At 44.5% G+C, this 24,025-nt stretch overlaps 2 protein-coding genes across 4 annotated transcripts in view; both read left to right on the forward strand.

Annotated features, from left to right (window-relative positions):
* The window catches only part of col12a1b (collagen, type XII, alpha 1b), a 129,741-nt gene extending 118,425 nt beyond the window's left edge, over positions 1–11,316 (forward strand). For 2 of the 3 annotated variants that reach the window (XM_055232173.1, XM_055232174.1), the window contains 12 exons: positions 661–714; positions 1,624–1,719; positions 2,107–2,160; positions 3,369–3,422; positions 3,498–3,551; positions 4,535–4,606; positions 4,706–4,741; positions 5,295–5,361; positions 5,695–5,892; positions 6,802–6,870; positions 7,340–7,510; positions 10,410–11,316. In XM_055232173.1, the coding sequence (XP_055088148.1) occupies positions 661–714; positions 1,624–1,719; positions 2,107–2,160; positions 3,369–3,422; positions 3,498–3,551; positions 4,535–4,606; positions 4,706–4,741; positions 5,295–5,361; positions 5,695–5,892; positions 6,802–6,870; positions 7,340–7,510; positions 10,410–10,483 (999 nt within the window). In that variant the 3' untranslated portion in view covers positions 10,484–11,316. Of the gene's footprint in view, positions 1–660; positions 715–1,623; positions 1,720–2,106; positions 2,161–3,368; positions 3,423–3,497; positions 3,552–4,534; positions 4,607–4,705; positions 4,742–5,294; positions 5,362–5,694; positions 5,893–6,801; positions 6,871–7,339; positions 7,511–8,739 lie in introns of all 3 variants that reach the window. The other variant, XM_055232175.1, reaches the window with a different exon arrangement.
* A 3,151-nt stretch (positions 11,317–14,467) lies between these two features.
* LOC117392442 (kunitz-type protease inhibitor 1-like) lies at positions 14,468–23,612 on the forward strand. Its single transcript, XM_033990520.2, has 11 exons — positions 14,468–14,979; positions 15,087–15,166; positions 15,232–15,389; positions 15,660–15,801; positions 17,508–17,678; positions 18,218–18,253; positions 19,371–19,499; positions 20,430–20,480; positions 21,263–21,433; positions 22,274–22,336; positions 22,759–23,612. The coding sequence occupies exons 1-11, from the start codon at positions 14,690–14,692 to the stop codon at positions 22,893–22,895; spliced, it is 1,428 nt and encodes a 475-aa protein (XP_033846411.1). The 5' UTR covers positions 14,468–14,689; the 3' UTR covers positions 22,896–23,612.
* The last annotated feature ends 413 nt before the right edge of the window (positions 23,613–24,025 follow it).

Raw genomic sequence — 24,025 nt, forward strand, 5'->3', positions numbered from 1 at the left:
GTTTAGACCTGGTTCAGACCTAGTTTAGACCTGGTTCAGACCTAGTTTAGACCTGGTTCAGACCTGGTTCAGACCTGGTTCAGACCTGGTTCAGACCTGGTTCAGACCTAGTTTAGACCTGGTTTAGACCTGGTTTAGTCTTGGGTGAGTCCTGGTTTAGACCTGGTTTAGACCTGGTTCAGACCTGGTTATTCGTGGGTCAGTCCTAGTTCAGACCTGGTTTAGTTTTGGGTTAGTCCTGGTTTAGTCCTGGTTTACTTTTGCGTTAGTCCTGGTTTAGTCTTGGGTTAGTCCTGGTTTAGTCCTTGTTTACTTTTGCATTAGTCCTGGTTTAGTCTTGGGTTAGTCCTGGTTTAGTCCTTGTTTACTTTTGGGTTAGTCCTGGTTTAGTCTTGGGTTAATCCTGGTTTAGAATTTCCATTACTTTTAACTTCAGAAATCCTGAATATTTGAGCTTCTTGGTTGAAATGTTCCAGAGTGTTCTGGTTAAATGTGGGATGGGGAGACTGTTCATCTGAATGGTCTGCAGCTCAAATGCCACTAGAGTTTTAATATCTGTAGAGTTTATGTTCAGGGAAAACAACCAAATAGTCATTAATATAAGAAAAAAGAGTTGGGAGAAATCTTCTTGTCTTCTTGTCTGATTCTTTATGTTTTTAGGGCGCTCCTGGAAGCAAAGGACCTCGAGGAGAGCGTGGAGAGACGGGCCCTCCTGTGAGTATCTGTATTGTGTAGACATATGTTGTGTGACTAATGTCGTTGATGAACTGTACATTTTAGAGGATAGTGATAATGATGAATTGGGACTTTGTCTTTTTCAGAAGATAATTAGGATTTTGAAATCTTTGTATTTCATGTGGTAATGTGAAATTTTATTGTTTTTGAATGCATTATTAGGCTTATTTTCTGATCTATATTATGTTGTTTCCTCGTCACAAACAGACCTGGAGTTGTGTTTTGTTTCAATCACACATGTTTAACACACAAACCCTGCAGATTTAGGATGAAATCTTTCTTGCAAACAGAAAACACTGTTCCACATTGTGATGTCAAGTGGTAATACAGGAAGTGCTCCACTATGTTTTTAAACTCCATACAACTTCACTAGAATCATTTGAATGATTTCAACCCTCTACTGACTATTGTCAATCTCTACTGAACTAAAGGTAAAAAGAGCTGTTAACTTAAACTACCACTTCATGACATCACAAGGTGGAACGGAGCATTTTGAGGTTTGGAGATGTAGACAGACTAATCAAGTGTTACTCAAATATATGTGGATGAAACAAAACACAACTCCAGGTGTGTGTTTGAGGAGGTCACGGCATTATAACATGGCTTAAAGCTCACAAGAGTCACTTTTGTGTCATAGAGAAACAGGACAGTTTTAGGAAGCATTGCAGTTGATGAAATGTTGTTCTAAGAGGTGCTTTTACCTAAATAAACTTCTGTCTAAACCTGCTCAAGGACTGCACATGGAAAGGAGCGCAAAGCTAAATCTGGCACGGAGCATCTTTTGTCTTTATAATCTCTGTACTGTCTTTAAATAAAATATTACAATATCTGTGCTTCAAATGAAAGGAGACGCATCTAATGGTATTTACCCTATGTCTCTCTGCCCAGGGCCCCATCGGACCTCGAGGAGACAATGGACCCCCAGGACCCATGGGCCTTCCTGGACCTCAGGGCCCCAGCGGATTGTCCATCCCCGGAGAGGCTGTGAGTATCCTATGCACCATCTGATCCTCCCCTGCATCCTCTCCTTCCTCCTCTGACCCTCTCCTTTGCTCTTCTGATCCTCTTCTCTCCTCCTCTGACCCTCTTCTCTTCTCCTCTGACCCTCTCCTCTGTTCCTCTGACCCTCTCCTCCCCCTCCTCTGCTCCTCTGACCCTTTCCTCTGTTCCTCTGACCCTCTCCTCCCCCTCCTCTGCTCCTCTAACCCTCTCCTCTGTTCCTCTGACCCTCTCCTCCCCCTCCTCTGCTCCTCTGACCCTCTCCTCTGTTCTTCTGACCCTCTCCTCTGCTCCTCTGACCCTCTCTTCTGCTCCTCTTTGGTCTTCCTCTTGTTTCTGTCTGTTCTTAATACTTTTTTGATTTGATTTCAGGGCCGTCCAGGACCTAAAGGAGACCCTGGGGACTCAGGTTTACCTGGGCAGAAGGTGGGTTTCTCTGTGATGCTCTGGCTCCTCCTGATGGATACTTTAGCACTCTCCAGGTCTTAGACAGCTCCCCGGCCTCTTTCCAGGAGCTCCTAATCCCCTGTAATCCCACAGTAAATCATGTGTCTGGCTCTTCTTTATGAGGTGACGACATATAGACGGGGGGGGGGGGGCACTTACAAAATACTTTTCCGCAGGGACTCAAAGGATCCAGGTGTAATGAGGTCTAAGATCTTTGGGTAATGCTGTAATAATACGGCTTGTGATTCATAAATTAAACCAAATGTTTCTGTAAAAGCCTTTTTACGACACATTTTACTATGGCACTAAATCACCTTAAACTCAGAGACCTGCTCTGGGCCATAGACTATATATATATATATATATATATATATATATATATATATATATATATATATATATATATATATATATATATATTATATATATATATAGCTAACCCACTAGCCGCCGCCTTGCACCTAGGAAGGGAGCATGGCTGTGAGTCAGCTCTATCATTTCACTATTTTGTCCCTAAATGAAGATATGAACATTAGGGCTGAGCAATATTGCCAAAAAATATCATCTCAATCGATTAGGATTTGAATGGAAGAACGGAAACTGTTCTTTAAAACGGGGACTGTTCTTTCAACAGGGACTGTTTCAAACCTGCCTTCAGTTACATTTGTATAGATATTTGATTGCAATTGCACAACTACTTAAGTATGAAATTCATGAGTAAACTTGTCTCATAATAATTATCGATTTCACGATTTCATAATTTTTCAAAATCTCAATTATTAAAAACCCGGATTAATCAAATTTATTTGATTAATTCAGTTTAGTGCCATAGTCCTAATCAACATCAATAGCAGACCAATCAGGTGCCTTCTTTCCTAATGTATGATTGACAACATTTCTAAGTGCTCTCTGCTTAACCAGCGGTGGAGGTGGGAAGGGGCATTACCTTTAACACCCTCGCTTCTGATTGGCTCTTTAGTTGCTATGATACTCACAGTTAGAATTCCAAATCTGTAAGTGGGCTCCAGATTAGCCGCTATAACTGCTAGCCTTGATGAGCTTCATTTGGAGCTGAATGCTGTGGGTGACATCACACTGTGGACCCTGAACCAGGTCTGGGCCAGGCTTGAACCAGGTCTGATCCAGGTCTTTCCAGAGCAGTAGTGAAAAGTCTTCTTTGGTTCCAGGGTCTTTCAGGACCTCCAGGCCCCACTGGACCCATAGGACCAGCCGGAGTCCGGGTGAGCAACAGTTTATGTTAATCTTCCTGTTTGTACTAAGACCATCACTGAAACACACTGTGCTATCCCCTGCAGGGCCCTCAGGGGAAAGAAGGACCCGCAGGACCCAGAGGAGCTCCAGGTCCAATGGTGAGTGTCAGTCTGCACTCAGATATGCCCCTGTACCAGTCGACCAAACCTGACTGACCCATGTCTCTACACCATCTGACCCTCTGCGCCTGTCTCTACTCCTGTTTCTATCTCTGCGCCTGTCTCTCTCTCTGCACCTGTCTCTATCTCTGCTCCTGTCTCTCTCTCTGCACCTGTCTCTATCTCTGCTCCTGTCTCTATCTCTGCTCCTGTCTCTCTCTCTGCACCTGTCTCTCTCTCTGCACCTGCCTCTATCTCTGCCCCTGTCTCTATCTCTGTTCCTGTCTCTATCTCTGCTCCTGTCTCTCTCTCTGCCCCTGTCTCTCTCTCTGCTCCTGTCTCTATCTCTGCTCCTGTCTCCATCTCTGCTCCTTTCTCTATCTCTGCTCCTGTCTCTCTCTCTGCACCTGTCTCTCTCTCTCTCTGCACCTGTCTCTGCCTCTGCACTTGTCTCTATCTCTGCTCCTGTCTCTCTCTCTGCACCTGTCTCTATCTCTGCTCCTGTCTCTCTCTCTCTGCACCTGTCTCTATCTCTGCTCCTGTCTCTATCTCTGCTCCTGTCTCTGCTCCCGTCTCTGCACTTGTCTCTATCTCTGCTCCTGTCTCTCTCTTGCACCTGTCTCTATCTCTGCTCCTGTCTCTCTCTCTGCACCTGTCTCTATCTCTGCTCCTGTCTCTGTCTCTGCTCCTGTCTCTGCCTCTGCACCTGTCTCTGCTCCTGTCTCTGCCTCTGCACCTGTCTCCGCTCCCATCTCTGCCTCTGCACCTGTCTCCGCTCCTGTCTCTGCCTCTGCACCTGTCTCCGCTCCTGTTTCTGCCTCTGCACCTGTCTCTGCTCCTGTCTCTGCTCCTGTCTCTGCCTCTGCTCCTGTCTCTGCATCTATCTCTGCTCCTGTCTCTGCCTCTGCTCTTGTCTCTGCTCCTGTCTCTTCTGCACCTGTCTCTGTCTCTGTCCCTACATCTGATCCTGTCTGATGTTCCAGGGACCTCCAGGATCTCCAGGAGTCCAGGGAAACTCAGGACCTCCAGGAAAACCAGGAGACAACGGCACACCTGTGGGTTCAGTTATCTTTAATACTACTACTACTACAACTACTACTACTACTACAGCACTGCAGTGGTTTTGCTTAATCTCTGTGTTTGTTGTCTCACAGGGTCTGGCTGGTCTGAAGGGAGACAAAGGAGAGAGAGTGAGTTCTGGATTTTAAATCATCATTTAGATGAACATGATCTAGTGAACGGACCCTACAAGCCCATATGAGGACCTGCTTTAGTCCTGGTTTAGTCCCTCTTCAGTCCTGGTTTAGTTCCTCTTCAGTCCTGGTTTAGTCTCTCTTCAGTCCTGGTTTAGTTCCTCTTCAGTCCTGGTTTAGTTCCTCTTCAGTCCTGGTTTAGTCTCTCTTCAGTCCTGGTTTAGTTCCTCTTCAGTCCTGGTTTAGTTCCTCTTCAGTCCTGGTTTAGTCTCTCTTCAGTCCTGGTTTAGTTCCTCTTCAGTCCTAGTTTAGTTCCTCTTCAGTACTGGTTTAGTTCCTCTTCAGTCCTGGTTTAGTTCCTCTTCAGTCCTGGTTTAGTTCCTCATCAGTACTGGTTTAGTTCCTCGTCAGTACTGGTTTAGTTCCTCGTCAGTCCTGGTTTAATTCCTCTTTAGTCCTGGTTTAGTCCCTCTTTTCAGTCCTGGTTTAGTCCCTCTTCAGTCCTGCTTCAGTCCTGTTTTAGTCCTGATGGAGTCTCGATGTGTTCCAGGGGGACTTTGCTCCTCAGAACATGATGAGGTCGATCGCTCGTCAGGTCTGTGAGCAGATCGTCAACTGTGAGTACAACAAGCCTCTGTTTAATCAAGATCATTTAAGTCTGGCTCAGCCTTATTCAGACTCTTTTTACTCAATTAACCTCGACTCTCTCCTTCCTTTCTCTCATCCTTATTCCTCTCCTCTCTTTTTTGTTTTTTTCCTCTTATCTCTTTGCCTTCCCTCAACTACTACTCCTCTCCTCTTTCCCTATCTCTCTTTCTCATTTCTCCCCTCCTTGCTCCTTCTCTTCTCCTGTCTTTCTTCTTCTTCTCTTTCCCTCTCTCTCTTTCCTCTTCTCTTCTCCTCTCCTCTCCACTCTTCTTGTGTGTCTCTCTCTCTCTCTCTCTCTACAGCTCAGATGACTCGCGTGAACACTCTTCTGAATCAGATTCCTAACGGTCAGTATCGCAGCAGTAACAGCCCCGGACTCCCCGGACCCCCAGGACCCTCTGGACCCTCTGGACCCATGGGACCCAGAGGAGAGCCTGGCCCCGCCGGACGCAATGGCTTCCCTGGGAGCCCAGGTCAGCAAGGGCTGCAGGGAGAAAGAGGTAAGACATGACAAAGGGGAATGAGGAGAGAGAGGTAAAGAGCTGCAAGAGGGAGGGAGGGAGGGAGAGAGGGGAGACACAAATGGAGAGAGAGGTAAGAACTGACAGGGGAGGGAGGGAGAAAGGGGACAGAGTGGGAGATAAAGGTAAAAAACAGCGGGGAGGGAGGGGAGAGGGATAAGAACCAGCAAGAGGAGAGGAGGAGAGGAGAGCAAGAGGTTAGAGATGGGGGGAGGAAAGGGAGAGAGGGGGAGCCAGGAGAGAAAAGAGAAGGGGAGTGAGAGAGAGCTAACAAAGAACATAGAGAGGAGCAGATGCAAGGGAGGGGAGAGAAGTGAGGGCTAGCAGAGGGAGGGGGAGAGAAGTGAGAGCTAGCAGAGGGAGGAGAGTTGAGAGTTGAGAGGTTAGGAGAGAGAGGGGGGGAGAGGCTGTTGCTCTGAACATTGACAGGAGCGAAGGGTAGGATCATAAAACTTCAGACAGAACTAAAACTCTTCTAAAGGAAATAGGATCTGAACTGTAAAACACACAGATATATATATGTGTGTGTGTGCGTGTGTGTATGTGTGTGCGTGTGTATAAATATGTACAAAGAATAAGCGCATGGTTTGAAGATTTCATCTTGTACTTGTTTTTGCTGCTCACTCAGTTACCCCTGTGTCTGTGTGTCTGTGTCTGTGTGTGTCTGTCTGTGTCTGTGTGTCTGTCTGTGTCTGTATGTCTGTCTGTGTCTGTGTGTCTGTCTGTGTCTGTGTGTGTCTGTGTGTGTCTGTGTTTCTGTCTGTGCGTGTCTGTGTGTCTGTCTGTGTGTGTGGGGGGGGGGGGGGGGGTGCGTGTGTGTGTGTCTACCTGTGTCTGTGTGTGTCTGTGTGTCTGTCTGTCTGTGTGTGTCTGTCTGTGTCTCCTCAGGATCCCCAGGAGAGAAGGGCGACAGAGGCACATCTGTGGTGGGACCCAAGGGCCCCCGAGGCCCCCCAGGTCTGTATAACACATCACATTAGACTATAACACTGAGGCCCTCAGGTCTGTATGACACATCACATTAGACTATAACACTGAGGCTACAGACACAAAGTTAATTGTGTCTAATTCTGTCTTGTCCTTTTTAAATAAACTATGAAAATGTAAAAATATGAAGAAACACTTAAACTGTTTGTATCAGGGTAAAGTTCAGATCATCAGTCGTAGATGTTCAGTATTTTAATCATCTTCAATCGAGATGTTTATACACACAAAATACAAAAGTTTCAATTCATGTAGAGAAATGGTACAAATCCCCAAAAAGATTTTTTTTGCCTTCATGTATTGAGCAATTAATCTATAATAAGTATTGTGACAAGCCTATTCCCATCTAGTCCTGCTTCAGTCCTGCTTCAGTCCTTGTACAGGTCTGGTTTATCCTGGTTCAGTCCTGATCCGTGGTCTAACCCCTCTCACTGTCCCTCAGGCCCCCCTGGTGAGACCAGGACTGGTCCTCCTGGCCTGCCTGGTTCTGCTGGTGCCCGTGGACCCCCTGGCAGACAGGGGTACCCGGGTATCCGAGGCCCGCCTGGTCCGGCTGGGTACTGCGACTCATCACAGTGTGTGGGCATCCCCTACAACGGTCAGAGCTACGCGGGTGAGTGCCACATCGGGTTTAGACCCACCGTGGTTTAAACTAGTCTGGATTAACTCAACTCAACCTCAGGCACTGCAGGGTTTGGAGGAAGACTGAGATCTGGTTTAGTCCTGGTTTAGACCTGATTTAGTCCTGGTTTAGACCTGATTTAGTCCTGGTTTAGTTCTGAATTGGGCCTGGTTCAGACCTGGTTTAGACCTATTTTAGATCTGGTTTTCTGATGGTTTAGTTCTGATTTAGACCTGGTTTAGTCCTGGTTTAGACCTGTTTTAGATCTGGTTTTGTCCTGGTTTAGTCCTGGTTTTGACCTGCTTTTGACCTGGTTTAGTCCTTGTTTATTCCTGGTTTAGACCTGATTGAGTCCCGATTTAGTCCTGGATTTGAGCCTGGTCTTGTCGTTGTTTACAGCTGGTTTAGACTTGGTTTAGACCTGATTTAATCCTTTGCTCTGGTTTAGACCTGGATTGGGTCTGATTTAGACTTAATCCTGGTTCGGTCCTGATCCTGGTTAGTCCTGGTTTAGTCCTGGTTCGATCCTGGTCCTGGTTAGTCCTTGTTTAGTCCTAGTTTGGTCCTCATCCTGGGTTAGTCCTTGTTTATTCCTAGTTTGGTCCTCATCCTGGGTTAGTCCTGGTTTAATCCTGGTTCGGTCCTGATCCTGGTTAGTCCTGGTTTAATCCTGGTTCAGTCCTGATCCTCGGTTAGTCCTGCTTTAATCCTGGTTTGGTCCTGGTCCTGGGTTAATCCTGGTTTAGTTCTGGTCCTGGGCTAGTCCTGGTTTGGTCCTGGTCCTGGGTTAGTCCTGGTTTAGTCCAGGTCCTGGGTTAGTCCTGTGTTAGTCCTAGTCCTGGGTTAGTCCTGGGTTAGTCCTGGTCCTGGGTTAGTCCTGTGTTAGTCCTGGTCCTGTGTTAGTCCTGTGTTAGTCCTGTGTTAGTCCTGTGTTAGTCCTGGGTTAGTCCTGGGTTAGTCCTGGGTTAGTCCTGGTCCTGTGTTAGTCCTGGTCCTGTGTTAGTCCTGTGTTAGTCCTGGGTTAGTCCTGGGTTAGTCCTGGTCCTGGGTTAGTCCTGTTGGGCCTCAGTCCTCCTGTGTCTGCCCGCTGCCTGGGCTCAAATGCATGTGTTTAACTCAAACTAAACCTGCATTTTGATCCAATTAATCCTGACTGATGTTTTTAAGCCTGACTAACGTGTGATGCGTTCGCTGCTCTGACTCTGGCTCGTCATTTTCAGGTTCACGTCGTTAAAGAGTCTAATTTTCACTCAAACGCAGCACAGCACTAACCGGTTCAACCCAGCTCGACTCAAACCGTCGGCTCAGCCAGTCACCGAGCCAATAACCAACTACTCACCAAGTCTGACTAACCCCAGACTGGATCATCTAAGCCTGAGTTACTCATAGCAACCACTGAGTCTGAACAAACCAGGAAGTGCTCAACCCTCTGTAAACCTCACATGGAATTAAACAGGATTTAGAATTGACTTTCCTCTCTGTAACCCGATTCCAATTTGGTGAAATGTTCCGCAGTGGGACTTTAACCCTGTTCAAGTGCAGTGTCCCCTGGCGAAAGAATGTACTACTATTTAATGCGGAAAAGAAAGAGTGTTTTTATTATCATTGTGAAATTGGAGTCAGTATTGAATCTCTTTCTTTACACATTTCAGCAATCCTGCAAATTTAATCTATCTCCCTCTCTGCATAGCTCCACCTCGTGATGTCAACAGGTGGTGCTCCTCTATGTTTTTAAAGTCCGTTCTCCTTCACAGACTGCCTCTAAACCTGTTGTTCCGCCGAGGTTTGCAAAGGGTTAAATGACTTCTCTGCTTCAAACTGGCTGCTCACTTATCCAGCACACACACTATACTTTATTTGTGTTTATTTTTATGTATTTTATTTTATGAAAACTGGAAAATGGCGAAAGCAAAGAGGCGTGTCCACATATCACTCAGGCCACAGCAACCACGGACCAATCTCGAACAGACGATTATTCAAAGAATCAACAAACTCAGTTAGTGTTAAAATCATATTCAAAACAAAGCTGAAGTGTCTCCATGTTTCACCTTGAAGCACCTTTGACAGCTCACACTCATTTCACTAAAACACTTAAGCTCATTATATTTAAGAGTTTTCCTTTTTTTTAATATTTCATTTTTTTGCTTCCTAATCTGAAATGATGACATCACACAAGGCGATATCATACTCTCAAACGGCTCAGACACAGTTCTATTGATTACACTGGACTTTACCATGAAATATCCAAAAGGGTAAATTCACACATTTCTATTAGAGACTAGATCCAAGAACACACTGTGTTACAACAACACACATCTGAGTTTGAACAAGATTCACGTTATCTGCTTCATCTGTGTTAAATATGATTGGACTATAGATGTGGTGATGTCATCTGAAACACAGACATTCCATAACTATTACCTAGCAACCGTGCGGTACACTGGGCCAAAGCTCCTCTAATGTCACACAAATTCATACATACACATTCATATTGACAAATACAAACATAAGAAAAAAATTACTTTATTTTATTGAAATCCTGTTTAAAGCCTCAGAAAAATGTGTTTTTGTGTAAATTGTTTGGACAGAATTCTCCCAGTGTGATGTCATATGATGATGTCATCAGTGTGATGATGTCATCAGTGTGATGAAATGACAAATGAGTTACTGATTTGTGTAAAAGTATCATTTACATTTACAACAGTTTAAGTCACACTTGGAGAATGATAAAAATCTCATACTAACTTTAAATGATCTGAGTCTCAGCCAAAAGAAAAGAGTGACATTTTAATCAGAATGAGAGCGTTCAGATCTGAGACTGTGGTCCCGCCTCTTTTAACGTCTTTTATTTTAAAAGTCCCGGAGTCAGCTCCTCTTCCTGTCGCCTCAGGCCAGTCCCCAGTCCAGGCTCTGGACGAGACTCAGTCCCGGGTCCAGAGGAGGTCTCTAAGAACCAGAAATTAGCTTTGCACACGGCCCTCTGCTCCAACAAGACCAGTCTGAAGCAACAGCGCCACCACCTGGAGGAGTTTCATATGTCTGTGAATATTTGTGTGGGAATGAAAGGGTTAAAGGAGAAAGCTACGGAGGCCCTGAAGGTCAAACCACTCCTGTTTATGTCTCATGGTACAGATATTTTATTTAACTTTAATTTATCACTGTTTAAATAAATCATTTTAACGAGTCACCATCCTCCTCTGTGAAACACTCAGGACACATTTACAAAAAAGCCATGAATCTGAATTTTAAAGAGGAAAAAAATCCCAAATCCACTGTTGTATTTTTCTCCCATGTTCTAACGTTGGTCCTCATCAAAAACACGTCTGAAGAGGTTTTAGACGTCATCATGTTTGAGTAATCTAGAGATCTCTCCTGGGCTCTATTTGAACCCTCCTCATGTTTTAGCAGTTTGTATTTTATCCATATGAGTTTCTGAGCTGTCATGCCGCTGGTGGAGTTTTGGCCTTCAGGGCCACCGTAGCTCCGTGGGTTTTTTCTTTTTGATAAATGATTTGTGCGTCTGCGCGTGTAACATACGAGCTTCAGTTAAACCTGTGTCACGTCCCTTTAAGAGAAACATGACGTCATTCTGTGTCACGTCCCTTTAAGAGAAAAACATGACGTCATTCTGTGGTCACATGACTCTGTGTACTTTTACATATGTTTATTTACATGTTTATTTACATTTAAGCTGTTGTTGTTGTCATCACATCAGGAGTCAGTTTGAATCAGCCCAATTTCTTATTTATTTCAGGAACAAAAGAGGCATTTTTCAATAAAACTACTGAAAATTTTAATGTGTTCCATCTCATTTTTATATTTGTAATCAGAAAGTCCTCCTCTGACACTCTGCTCCTCTGACCCTCTCCTCACCCCCTCCTCTGCTCCTCTGTCCCACTCCTCTGCACCTCCCTCTCATCACTCCCATCTTTTCTCTCTCTCCCTCTCTCCTCCCCCCTCTGTCTCTTTCCCTCTCATCTTCTCTGTCTTTCTCCCTCTCTGTCTCTTCTCCCCCCGTCACTCTCTCTCTCGCCTCCCCTCTCTGTCTCTCTTTCCCTCTCTCCTCCCCCCCCTCTCTCCCCCCTTCTCTGTCTCTCTCTTGTCTCCTCCCTCTTTGTCTCTCTCTCTTCTCCCCCTCTCTGTCTCTACTCAGCAGAAGAGAGAGGGTCAGAGGAGGAGGGAAGGGTCAGAGGAGCAGATGATACAGAAGCGCAGATGAAAGGATCAGAGGAGCAGGAGAGAGGGTCAGAGGAGAAAGAGAGAGGGTCAGAGGAGAGGATCAGAGTAGCAGGAGAGAAGGTTAGAGGAGAGAGGAGCAGAGGAGAGGGTCAGAGAAAAAGAAAAGATGGTCAGAGGAGCAGGAGAGAGGGTCAGAGGAGCAGAAGAGGGTCAGAGAAAAATAAGAGATGGTCAGAGGAGCAGGAGAGAGGGTCAGAGGGGAAAGGGTCAGAGGAGAAGAAGAGGGTCAGAGGAGCAGGAGAGGAGGTCAGAGGAGCAGAGGATACAGAAAAGCGGAGGAGTGGATCAGAGGAGCAAGAGAGAGGGTCAGAGGAGAAGAAGAGAGGGTCAGAGAAGCACAAGAGAGGGTCAGAGCAGAAGGGGAAAGGGTTAGAGGACCAAAAGAGACAGTCAGAGGGGCAGGAGAGAGGGTCAGAGGAGAAGAAGAGAGGGTCAGAGGAGCAGATGTTCTTGGTGTTTACAGATATGCCTCATAAAAACCTGGACTGGATTAAATGTGAAATGTTTTAATGATTTAAAAGTCAAAATATTCAGTTTCCTTCAGGGTCAAAGGTCGTCACATAAAACAAACGTGATGTCATCATGGCAGCGGCGGAGCTGGTAAGCGTCTGATCAAATCTGGACATGTTTGGTTTCATAAAAATACACATTTCTTGTGCTGGTGTCACAGAGGGAGCAGGAGACAGTGTTTCATCTGAAACTGAGCTGTTTATTTTTGACAGAATGAAAGAAACAGGAAGTGAGCAGGTCCAAAAATGCTTCAGATCAAACACTTCAAACTACAGCTCATTCACATGTGTCAGGATCTTGTGTTAAGTCCTGGTTTAGTCCTGATTTAGCCCTGATTTAGCCCTGGTCCAGTCGTGGTTCGATTCTAGTTTAGTTCTGCTTTGGTCTTGATTTAGTCCTGGTCCAGGCCTGGTTTAGTCCTGGTTTAGTCCTGGTTGTATTTTAAGTTTTTGTGATTATTGCAGTGAACCTTAAATGCTGCATAACAGTTTCCAGATTTGTGGGGCCTCTGAAACGAGAGGAAGAGAGAGAGAGGAGGAAGAGGAGAGAGAGAGAAAGAGAGAGAGCGAGAGAGAAGAGGAAGGGGAGAGTGAGAGAGAGAAAGAGGATAGCGAGAGAGAGAGAGGAAGAGGAGAGGGAGAGAGAGAGCAAGATAGGAAGAGAAGAGAGAGAGCAAGAGAGAGGAGAGAGAGAAGAGGAGAGTGAGAGAGAAAGAGACAGAGAGGGGAGGAAGAAGAGAGAGAGCAAGAGAGAGAGGAGAGAGAAGAAGAGGAGAAAGAGTGAGAGGAGTAAGAGGAGAGAGTGAGTGAGGGAGACAGAAGGAGAGAGAGAGAAGAGAAATAAAAGGGGAGAGGAGAGAGGAGGAAGAGGAGGGAGAGAGAAAAGAGGAGAGAGTGGAGGTAGAGCGAAAAGGAAGAGGAGACAAAGGGGGAAGAGAGAGAGGAGCGAGAAAAAAGGAATAGGGGAGAGAGAGCTCCTTCAGATATGATTTGTCTCAGATTTTGTTCATTCTTTAAGTTACTCTTAAGTTACTCATACTTGAGTACCCAAATACTTCATTCTCACTTGGGTAATTTCTTGGTACTTACTTGAATAATAAGATTTTGAAGTAACTTTACTCTTACATGAGTACTTGCCTTAGTCTTGGTTCAGTCCTGGTTTAGTCCTGGTTCAGTCTTGGTTCATTCTTGGTTCAGTCCCAGTTTAGTCCCGGTTTAGTCCTAGATAATTATAAGCTGTTTTTATAGTGAGACAGTGGAAAAACGATGATGTCATTGCAGACTACATTACCCATGAACCCCTCTGCCTCAGAACCCTGGACCAAAGAGCACTACTGCCCCCTAAAGGATACACATGGACATGCAGGTGGCTCAGTTGGTAGTGTTTGCCCAAAGGTTCAAATCCTGTTCTCAACATAAACACACACAGGTTGGTGGTGCGATTCCAGCTCCCACATTATAGGAGTTTTGGCCCAGTGTAGTACATGGTTGCTAGGTAACAGTATTGGATTTCTCTAAAGTTATGTCATTATTTCCAACGAGGAAGTAAAATTTGAAACTTAAAAATAGCAAAACTGGGGGTAAAAATGTAAATGTTTTAGTAAAATCTTAAATAAAATGCTCTTGCATGTGTTTTAGTGCAGTGAAAGATGTCAAAGGCCCACGGTGACACTGCAGATTATAAATCATGTCAAAGGCCAAAGTAGCTGAGTACAAATACTCACCTTACAGTAACTGAGTACAAACACTCTACTTGCAGCAGATTTGACATCTTGCATATATAAAATACTGATCTAACATGTTGCTAAAGATCTGTTAAAAATAAGTAGTATTTTTCATGTGTACTTTTTATTTTTACCTAAGTTCAATTTTGGCAGCAATACTTGTACTTGCAATTGAGTACATTTTTAGCCATGTAACTGTAGTCTAAATGTGCAGTACTCTTTCCACCACTGTCCACATTAGTGTAGAAATATTCATCTGTTCAAAATGAGCCGTATTTAGTCTCACTGTGTCGTAAACACGTGACAGAGGAGCTACATGTGATTATGTAGTTTATATAGTACCGTTACTACTGTGTCTATGACATCATGCTAAGATTAAAGTACACAAGCACAATATCTGCAAGTGACCTAAACTTAAGTGCTGCACAAGTGTCACGTGACCGCAGGGCGTGAGAAAAGACGTGGTTCTTCCTGTTTTCAGCAGGTGAGACACACCTGAGAGCGCCACAGCACGGACTGGAACCAGGACCAAACCCGGACTAAACTGGAACTAAACCAGGAGTAAACCGGGACTAAATCGGGACTGAAACCAGGACTAAACTAGAACTAGAGCCATAATAAAGTTGTATTAAACCAGGAGTAAATCTGGACTGGACCGGGACTAAACAGGACTAAACCCAGCCCTCCCTGTGAGTCCAATGCGGCTGCTGGTCCTGTTGCTGGTCCTGTTGCCGCTCCTTGTCGCGGTGCGGCGCGGCGGAGCGGCAGACGCGTACTGCAGCGGAGGATACCGCGCGGACTTCGTGCTGGACACGGAGGACGCGGTCAAACAGGGCGCGGTGCTGCTGGCCACAGCGCATGCGCAGAGTTCAGACGAGTGCGAGGGCGCTTGCTGTGAAGACCCGCTGTGCAACCTCGCGCTCATGGAGCCCAACGGCGCATGTGCACTGTTCGACTGCGTCTACAGAAACCGCTTCGTCTGCAACAGGTGAGCCTGTCGACTTGGTTCAGACCTGGTTCAGACCTGCTTTTGTCTTGGTTTAGACCTGGTTTAGACCTGTTTTTAAATGCCCCTGACTGAATATATCGCCCTAGGTTCCAGGGTCGGAGTGGATACCAGACCTATGTGACTAAGGCGCTATACCAGACCTACCTCAAGGCTCCGCCCAGAAAAGGTGAGGCCCAACCTGCATTTATACTCCTGACACTGCTCCTGACAGGTGTGTGTGATGTCACTCAGGTGAACAGCGGCCGCCAATTGCGGTTGGGGGGCGGGACTTAGTGGTGCAGCCTGGAGAGACCGTGGTCCTGAACGGGATCGAGAGCCACGCCCCCGGAAACGAGATCAAGGACTACAGCTGGACCCTGAAGAGGGCTAATGGCACAGTCACTATGGAGGTTAGTCCTGGTTCAGTCCAGGTTCATTTATGGTCCTGTCCTGGTCCTGTCCTGGACCTGTCATGGACCTGTCATGGACCTGTCATGGTCTGCCCTGGACTAGTCCTGGGTTAGTCTTTGTTCAGCCCTTGTTTAGTTCTGATTAGGTCTCGGTTCAGTCCTGGTTTAGTCCCACTTCTCTCCTGGTCCTTTCCTGTGTTGGTGCTGATCCTGTCCTAGTCCTATCCCGGTTCAGTCCCGGTTCAGTCCCTCTGTGTTCTTTTTCCACAGAAGACCGAATACCCAGACCAAGTCCGGGTCTCTGGTCTTCAGTCCGGGTCTTACTGGTTCCAGCTCACAGTGACAGACTCTCACGGGAACTCAGCTACTGATGAGGTCCTGGTCCAAGTCCTGACGCCGGAGCAGAGCAGCCGTGAGTTCTTTCAGATGACATTATCACATTATGTCGTCCAAACATATTTAATAATAATAATAATAATACATTTTATTTATATAGCGCTTTTCAAGATACTCAAAGACACTTAACACTGATGTCGGTAGCTCAAATGAATACTGATACTTTGCAGCTGATGTTGCAGCTGTTACTCAAGATAGACTTTAATCTGAACTTTATTTTAACACAATCTGACCATAAAGAGCTGATGTAGTTGAAACTACAACAGGTGAGCTGATTTGTCCTGTTAAACAAGTCCCTCTCAAATAACATTACAGTCACAAGCTAGCTAGCATTAGCCAACAGTTTTTCAGTGAGTCACTCTCCCCTTTTTGTGTAAAATCAAACTCCTAAACAGGACCATGAACACTCGGATTGATCAAAGGAAAATGAAAATAAATCAATTTATTTTACTTTAATTTTTTTGTTATTATGATCTTAAAACTATTTTGTAGCGTTCTAATGTGTGTGTTGTGTCACCATGCTAACTACTGAACATTTCACCATAGACGTACATCACCTTCAGCGTGATGTCACTGCAAAGTATCAATTGTTCAAACTCAGATGTGTATTGTTGTTGTAACACAGTGAGTTCTTGACTCTAGTTTCTAATAGAAATGATCAGGTTCAACATTTGTGAATTTACCTTTTGGGTATATCATGGTAAAGTCCAGTGTAATCAAAAGATCTGTGTCTGAGAGAACGACATCATCAGTCTACAATCTGAAAACCTTCAATAGTGACAAAATAATTCCCCCTCAGTTTATTTACACTGACAGAGAAGTGGATGGGCCCAGTAATTACATAGATATTATTCATAAACCAGGTCACATATCTTGGTTTGGGGCTTAGAAAAGTGGTTCAGATTTAGGCCAGAATCTGAATTAAATTAAATTAAATTTTGTCTGTAATGTGATTAGAGTGCTTGGGTTTAGTCTTGTTTTAGTCCTAGCTCTCCCTTAGCCCTGGATTCAGCCATGTTCAAGTCCTGCCTTAATGTTGGTCTAGCTCGTACATGCCTGTCCTGGTCCCAGTTCAGTCCCAGTTCATTCCCAGTTTTCACACTGGCTTTAGTTTATCCCATAAACTGTATAAAGAAGTGAGTGTGATGTCACCCACGGCTTTCAGCTCCAGTCAGATAAAGTTCATCGAGGCTAGCAGTTATATGGCCGACTTTGGAGCCAAGTTGCGCATTGGGAATTCCAACCACAAGTATCGTAGCAACCAAAGAGCCAATTCGGAGCAAGGCTGTTGAAGGTAACGCCCTTTTCCGCCCACTGTCAATAAAACCTGTTGCTAATGCTAGTGGGAGAAACCTCAGGGAAATATCTTGACTTAGGGACAAAATGGCAAAATTTAAGAATATAGAGCAGGTTAACAAACATTTTAAGACCAAAATGACAAGCCTGACAGCAGTTACAGAGAGAGGGGCCACGTTTTTTTCAATGAAAAGCGAACTGGAGCCAGAGTTAATAGAGCCGGAAGCTGGAAGTCCTGATTCAGGCCTGATTCACTCCTGTTAGTCCTGCTTCAGTCGTGCTTCAGTCGTGCTTCAGTCGTGGTTCAGTCGTGGTTCAGTCGTGGTTCAGTCGTGGTTCAGTCCTGCTTTAGTCCTGCTTTAGTCCTGGTTTAAACCTGGTTTAGTCTCGGTTTTTGCCCTGTTCTAACCCTCCTCTTTCCTCCAGTCTTTTGCCTGGCTGCTCCAAAAGTGGGCCCGTGCCGTGCGTCCTTCACCAGGTGGCGCTATGATGCGGTGTTTGGTATCTGCAGGACCTTCACTTTTGGCGGCTGCAAAGGAAACTACAACAACTTCCTGTCTGCGGAGGCGTGCGAGGCGGCATGCCGAGGGATCACAGGTCACAAGCAGGACAAAGTCATGTTTAGACTTTATTTTGAAATGATTTAAAGTGCATTTGACAGGTCAGGCTTCACCAAAACATAGTAAACATGGTTATATTTAGAATTTTACCAAAACATGGTCTAGTTTTTTCTACTTTGACAATTTTGGTGCAGTTTATTGTTTTACTACCAGGTTGGTACGGGCAGCAGATATGACATCATTGAGGTAATTCCATAACTGCCCATGCTCACTTCCTGTTTGGAACACGGAGGCTTACGTGTCAGATACATCCAGACATATGTACAGTCTATGAATTTCACAAATAAAAAAAGATGACAACAGCTTTATTTAGTGAAATGCAGGTTTAGGTGTCAGAGTTTGAGCATAAACTGTGTCTGTATTTTGAGTTTTCGTGCTGATGACAGAGGCAGAGGGATTCGGTTTTATAACTCACAAATACTTTTGGGGTTTTTGTACTTTTATTTTCAACTTTGTTTTCCACAAACTGTCACTTAACTGATTTGCACATCAAATTTGATCTGTTTCCTGTTGCAGCGGCTCTGGAGAGGAATGCGCCCCCTCCTGTCGCTGGTGAGTAAAGCCTTTTGAAAGGTGATGTATTGTGTAAAAGAACATTTAAAACTGCATCACGTAACATTTCTGATGGAAGGCTCACCATCTGACTGTCTTCTTGGAGATGATATTGCTTTGTCTGGAACAGTACACCACAGTCCCACAGTATACCATTAAACTAAAAGTCACGGGTCAGATCTGTGGAGAAAGCGCACTAATGCATCTTTTCCAAGGTACGTTTTTGTCATAAAATCAGCATCGATTTGGCAGGTGTTAAGTTTAATGCCATACTGAGGAACGTTCCAGACAAAACAATAACGTCTCCATGGAGACAAGCAGGCGGTGAACCTTCCATCAGAAAAGTCACATTAGTCTAGCTTTAAAGGAACAGTATGTAAGATTTTAATTCCATAAAAATAACCTATGACCCCAGGTAGTGGACAAATCAAACTCTGATTTCATTGTAACCCTGACAACAATAAAGCTTATTCTTATTATAAAAACACTGGACAGGATGTCACATTTATGTTACCCAGGTTCAGTCGTGTTCTCTGCCTGCTCTTTGTGTGCTCGCTGTGTGCTATCTCTGTGTTCTCTGTATATTCTGTGTTCTCTGTATGTTCTGTCTGTGTTCTGTTTTCTCTGCGTGCTCTCTGTATGTTCTTTCTGTGTTCGCTGTATGTTCTTTCTGTGTTCTCTGTATGTTCTTTCTGTGTTCTCTGTATGTTCTTTCTGTGTTCTCTGTATGTTCTTTCTGTGTTATCTGTATGTTCTTTCTGTGTTATCTGTATGTTGTGTATTCTGTTTTCTCTGCATGCTCTCCGTATGTTCTCTGTGCATTCTTTGTGTTCTCTGTATGTTCTATCTGTGTTCTCTATATGTTGTCTGTGTTATCTGTATGTTCAGTGTTTTCTGTTTTCTCTGCGTGCTCTCTGTATGTTCTTTATGTGTTCTCTGTATGTTCTATCTGCGTTCTGTGTTTTCTCTATATTCTCTATGTTCTCTGTGTTTTTCTGTATTCTCTGTATGTTCTTTGTGTGTTTATCTGTTCTGTTTTCTCTGTGTTCTCTCTGTATGTTCTCTCTGTGTTCTCTGTGTGCTCTCTGCGTGTTCTCACCTCTCTGTTCTCCGTCAGAGGTGTGTGGTTCCACGTGTCGCCCGGGGCAGTTGGTCTGTGACTCGTCCTGCTGTGTTCACAAGAGTTTAGAGTGTGACGGAGTGAAGCAGTGTGTGGACGGAGCAGACGAATCAGGCTGCAGCAAATGTAAATTTACACACAAAGTATACAGGTTATACAGTGACACCATCTTATTGAAAAATACTCCTCAACATACTGACTGACACTGAGGCAGAACTATGAGCAGCTCAACAGACTAAATGTGTATCTTTGATTTTTATTGTGTCATATTTGTCTGTGGAGCTGCTGTTTTCACCACAATAATAATCTCACACAGACTCAGAAACATGTGATTTAAGGAGAGAAAGGTTCAGTTCATCTGAGTCTGATCCAAAGTGTGTATCAGTGAGTGTGTCTGCAGCTCCCTGTGGTTTACCTCATCTCTGCTTATCTACAGGTTACTTGATTTTCTTGTTTTAAATGTCAGGTACAAACTAAATATTTATCAAAGTTGTAGATTTGATTGAAAATGTCATTACTCACCACTGACACTCATATAATGTTGTCACTCACTCATAAAGTTCCAAAGTCTGTGATGTCATCTGCATAACCTCATAACAAAGTGCACACTCTAAACATACAACATGGAAACAGTGTGAGGACAAGAGAGCGCCCGCGGCTACGTGAGGACAAAATATACACAAAACATGGACATAAAATCCACAAAATGCTGACATAAGTTTGATTTTACACAAAAAGGAGAGAGTGACTCACTGAAAAACTGTTGGCTAATGCTAGCTAGCTTGTGACTGTAATGTTATTTGAGAGGGACTTGTTTAACAGCACAAATCAGCTCACCTGTTGTAGTTCAGATAAGTCAGTTTTTGATGGTCATATTGTGTTAAAATAAAGCTCAGATTAAAGTAACGACACCTCAAACAGAGCAGTGCCTCACAGTTAGCATCACACCACAAGGGAATGTTGAAGACATCAGCTGCAAAATATCAGTACCCAAAACATGTGGACAGAAATACACAGAAATTCACTGAAATGTTTTTTTATTTTTTTATTTTTCAGTGAACCAGACTTTTAACCGACTCGTGGAGATCGAAGTGGACGAGAAAAAGGGTAAGAACCGGGACTGAACCGGGACTAAACCAGGAGTGTGCCAGGACTAAACCAGGTCTAAACTAGGACTGAGCCAGGACTAAATCAGGACTCCATTGTTTGGTACGAGGGAAATGAACACCCCAACACACCTATGTGCAGGTCTACATACACTTAACATATAAAGCAGATGCTTTTGATGGCTTTTCTGGTCTGCATGCCATGTAATAATAGACTGCATGTTTCAAACTGGAAGTGAACAGGGACGCGATTTGGTTCCATCATCTCTGGCTCCAATTCACTTTCTATCGTGTTAAGTGTGGTCCCTTTTTCTGTAACTGCTGCTGTCAAACTCGTCATTCTGACCTTAAAATCCGCTTTACATTCTGGGGTTTTTATTTTGTTATTGTGTCTGTAAATCAAGATATGAACATTAATAACTAACAAATCAGACGCCTTCTTTCCCAGAAGTTGCTCCCATTAGCATAATATGGAACTCTGCTCCAAATTGGCCCTGTAACTGCTAGCCTCGATGAGCTTCATTTGACTGGCACCCAACGCTGTGGGTGACATCACACTCACTTAGTCCATTTCTATATACAGGCTATTTGTGTAAAAGATCAAACTTTGAATGTCTCCTCCCTGTCTGAGAGCAGTGCACCCTCCACACACACACTGAAACACTGCAGGGGAGTGTTTCAGGTTTATGATTTTTATCTATTGTATGACCCCTCTCTCCCTCTCTTCCCTTTTCCCCACTCTTCCCTTCTCCCCTCACTCTTCCCCCTCTCTCCCTCTCTCAGCGCGGTGCACCCTCCCCCCACACACCGGCCCCTGTAGAGCCAGTTTCACTCGATGGTTCTATGACCCTCTGGACCAGAATTGTCAGAGCTTCACCTTCGGAGGCTGTGATGCCAATGACAACAACTACGACCAAAAACACGTGTGCGAGGAGTCTTGCCAAGGAGTTACAGGTGAGACAGGGGTGTAGACCGGGGTTTAGACCAGGACTAGACTGGGATTAGATCAGGACTGAAACTTTGGACGCTGCGACGCCAACGACAACAACTACTCACAAGTAGAGGCGTGCGAGGAGTCATGTGGAGGAGTGTCAGGTGAGAGCATATTGGTGTTAGATATCGGCACCGGTACTGAAAACTTTGGTGGATTAGATATCGGCTTCCAAGATCAAGTTCAGCCGATATATCATTTTGGTCTATAAACTGTCCAATAAAGCAGTCAGCAGTACAATACAGCAATGTGGACCCAAAACTTCTCTTAATATTAACCATGTATTTTTCAAAGCTGTTCTGTTACAAATCACATTAGGTTCATTTTTAGCTTATGTTGTTTGTGTTGGGGTTCCATGTTTTTCACAGGGTTATTTACATACAGAAATGCATGTGTAAACAGAAATATGTATACAATATACACTCCTGTATGTAGTATGTAGTATGTAAACGCTGAGTATTTAGATGTCCATGTGTATTGTGAAAAAAATTAAATTGAACTGACAGCAGCAGTTACGGAGAGAGGGGCGACTGGCTCAGATCGAGCTGGAAGCGTGCCCATGCTCACTTCCTGTTTGGAACACAGCGTCTACCGGGATATGTCCAGCAGGTGCTTAAAGCCAAAGTATCAACATCAGTATCGGAACAGAAAAAGCTCAGTGCATCTCCTAGTCAGGACCAGGGTCTAAACCGGGACCAGACCGGGACCAGACCGGGACCAGACCGGGACCAGACCGGGACCAGACCGGGACCAGACCGGGACCAGACCGGGACCAAACCAGATGTTTCTGTGTTTCTGTTCAGAAAAGGATGTGTACGCTCCTGGGATGTTCAAGCGCTTTGATGAGGAGGAGGAGTCTCAGTCAGGTCTGTGCTTGTTTCTGTCCAATCAGAGGCTTCATTTTATGTCGTGCTTTGAACAGCTCGTCTTCATATTTTCACTATTTAACTTTTCTGGTGGGGGGCCTTCACCTTCGTCTTTGCCTAGAATGTTCCACAGGATGGCATTAAATGTATCTACTTTTGTTTAATACATTTGTGTTTGTTTTATTACCTTGGAAACCATGCATTTTACTGTGAGCGGAGTTGCCTCTCCACAGATCTGACCTGTGACTTGGACTGGTGGCATCATCTGCTTGTCTCCATGGAGAAAGATAAGTTTAATGCCATAATCTCTCCATGGAGATGAGCAGATGGAAGACTTCCCCCAGAAAAATTACACAATGGACCTTTAAATAATGAAAATGTATGGGAGGGCATCTGACGCAGTGGGCTCTTCTTTTGTGCAGGCTCCATCGCTGTGATCGTGGTGCTGACTGTGGCTCTGCTCGCTCTACTCACCGTCGTCTCCTACTGTTACTTCAAGAGAAAGAGGAACAACGCCCCCACGTCTCCTACAGAAACCCAGGGACTAAACCGGGACTAAACCAAGAGCTAAACCAAGAGCTAAACCAAGGGCTAAACCAAGGGCTAAACCAAGGGCTAAACCAAGGGCTAAACCAAGGGCTAAACCAAGGGCTAAACCAAGGGCTAAACCAAGGGCTAAACCAAGGGCTAAACCAAGGGCTAAACCAAGGACTAAACCAAGGACTAAACCAAGGACTAAACCAAGGACTAAACCAAGGACTAAACCAAGGACTAAACCAAGGACTAAACCAAGGACTAAACCAAGGACTAAACCAAGGACTAAACCAAGGACTAAACCAAGGACTAAACCAAGGACTAAACCAAGGACTAAACCAAGGACTAAACCAAGGACTAAACCAAGGACTAAACCAAGGACTAAACCAAGGACTAAACCAAGGACTAAACCAAGGACTAGATAAAATGTGTCCTTGGCTGTAGGTGCTGTGTTGAGCCTGTTTTGCTGCCACATCCACAGCTCTCTTGTCCGCTTGATTTGAAATTAGATGTTCTTGTTTATTGTTGTACTGTGTGTTTGAAGGGATGTGTCTACTTCTTGTTTATTGTTGTGCTGTGTTTGAAGGGATATGTCTACTTCTTGGGATTTTACTATTTTAATGTGTTTTTGAACCATGCACTGTTTCCATTTCTTTTCAAACTCAGGCAGTATTTTATTTGGTTTGTTATGAAAAAATATTCAGGGGAAATTTACTGTAAATATTTAAATAAAAACATTTTTAAAATATGTTTGACCTAGATTTGTATACATTGTATTTCTAAAGAGGATTCTGTCGCATAGAGGATATGACCTGTACCCACCAACCAAGAGATGGAGAGAGTTAAACCTTGTAGCTGTGAGGATAGTGCCACTGTCCCTGATGGAGGTGAGCTGCTCCAGTGAATTGATGCCAGGAGAGGAAATGGCTGCAGTGTAGTGGGTTTAACATTCACCCATGAACCAGAGGGTAGCCGGTGAAAGGTTTGTCATTTTGTGTTCATGGGCAAGACACTTGAGCCCCACTGTCCACTGCAGTCAAGTGTGACGTTCATGTGCTATAATGTGATTATATCATGACCTCAGATGAACGGTGGGGGCTGCTGATTCACTGTTGAACCAAATCTCCAAACTTGTTCTCCACAAATGTTGAATCT

Source organism: Periophthalmus magnuspinnatus, chromosome 24 (assembly GCF_009829125.3).
Source record: "Periophthalmus magnuspinnatus isolate fPerMag1 chromosome 24, fPerMag1.2.pri, whole genome shotgun sequence".
In the NCBI taxonomy this organism is placed as follows: domain Eukaryota; kingdom Metazoa; phylum Chordata; class Actinopteri; order Gobiiformes; family Gobiidae; genus Periophthalmus; species Periophthalmus magnuspinnatus.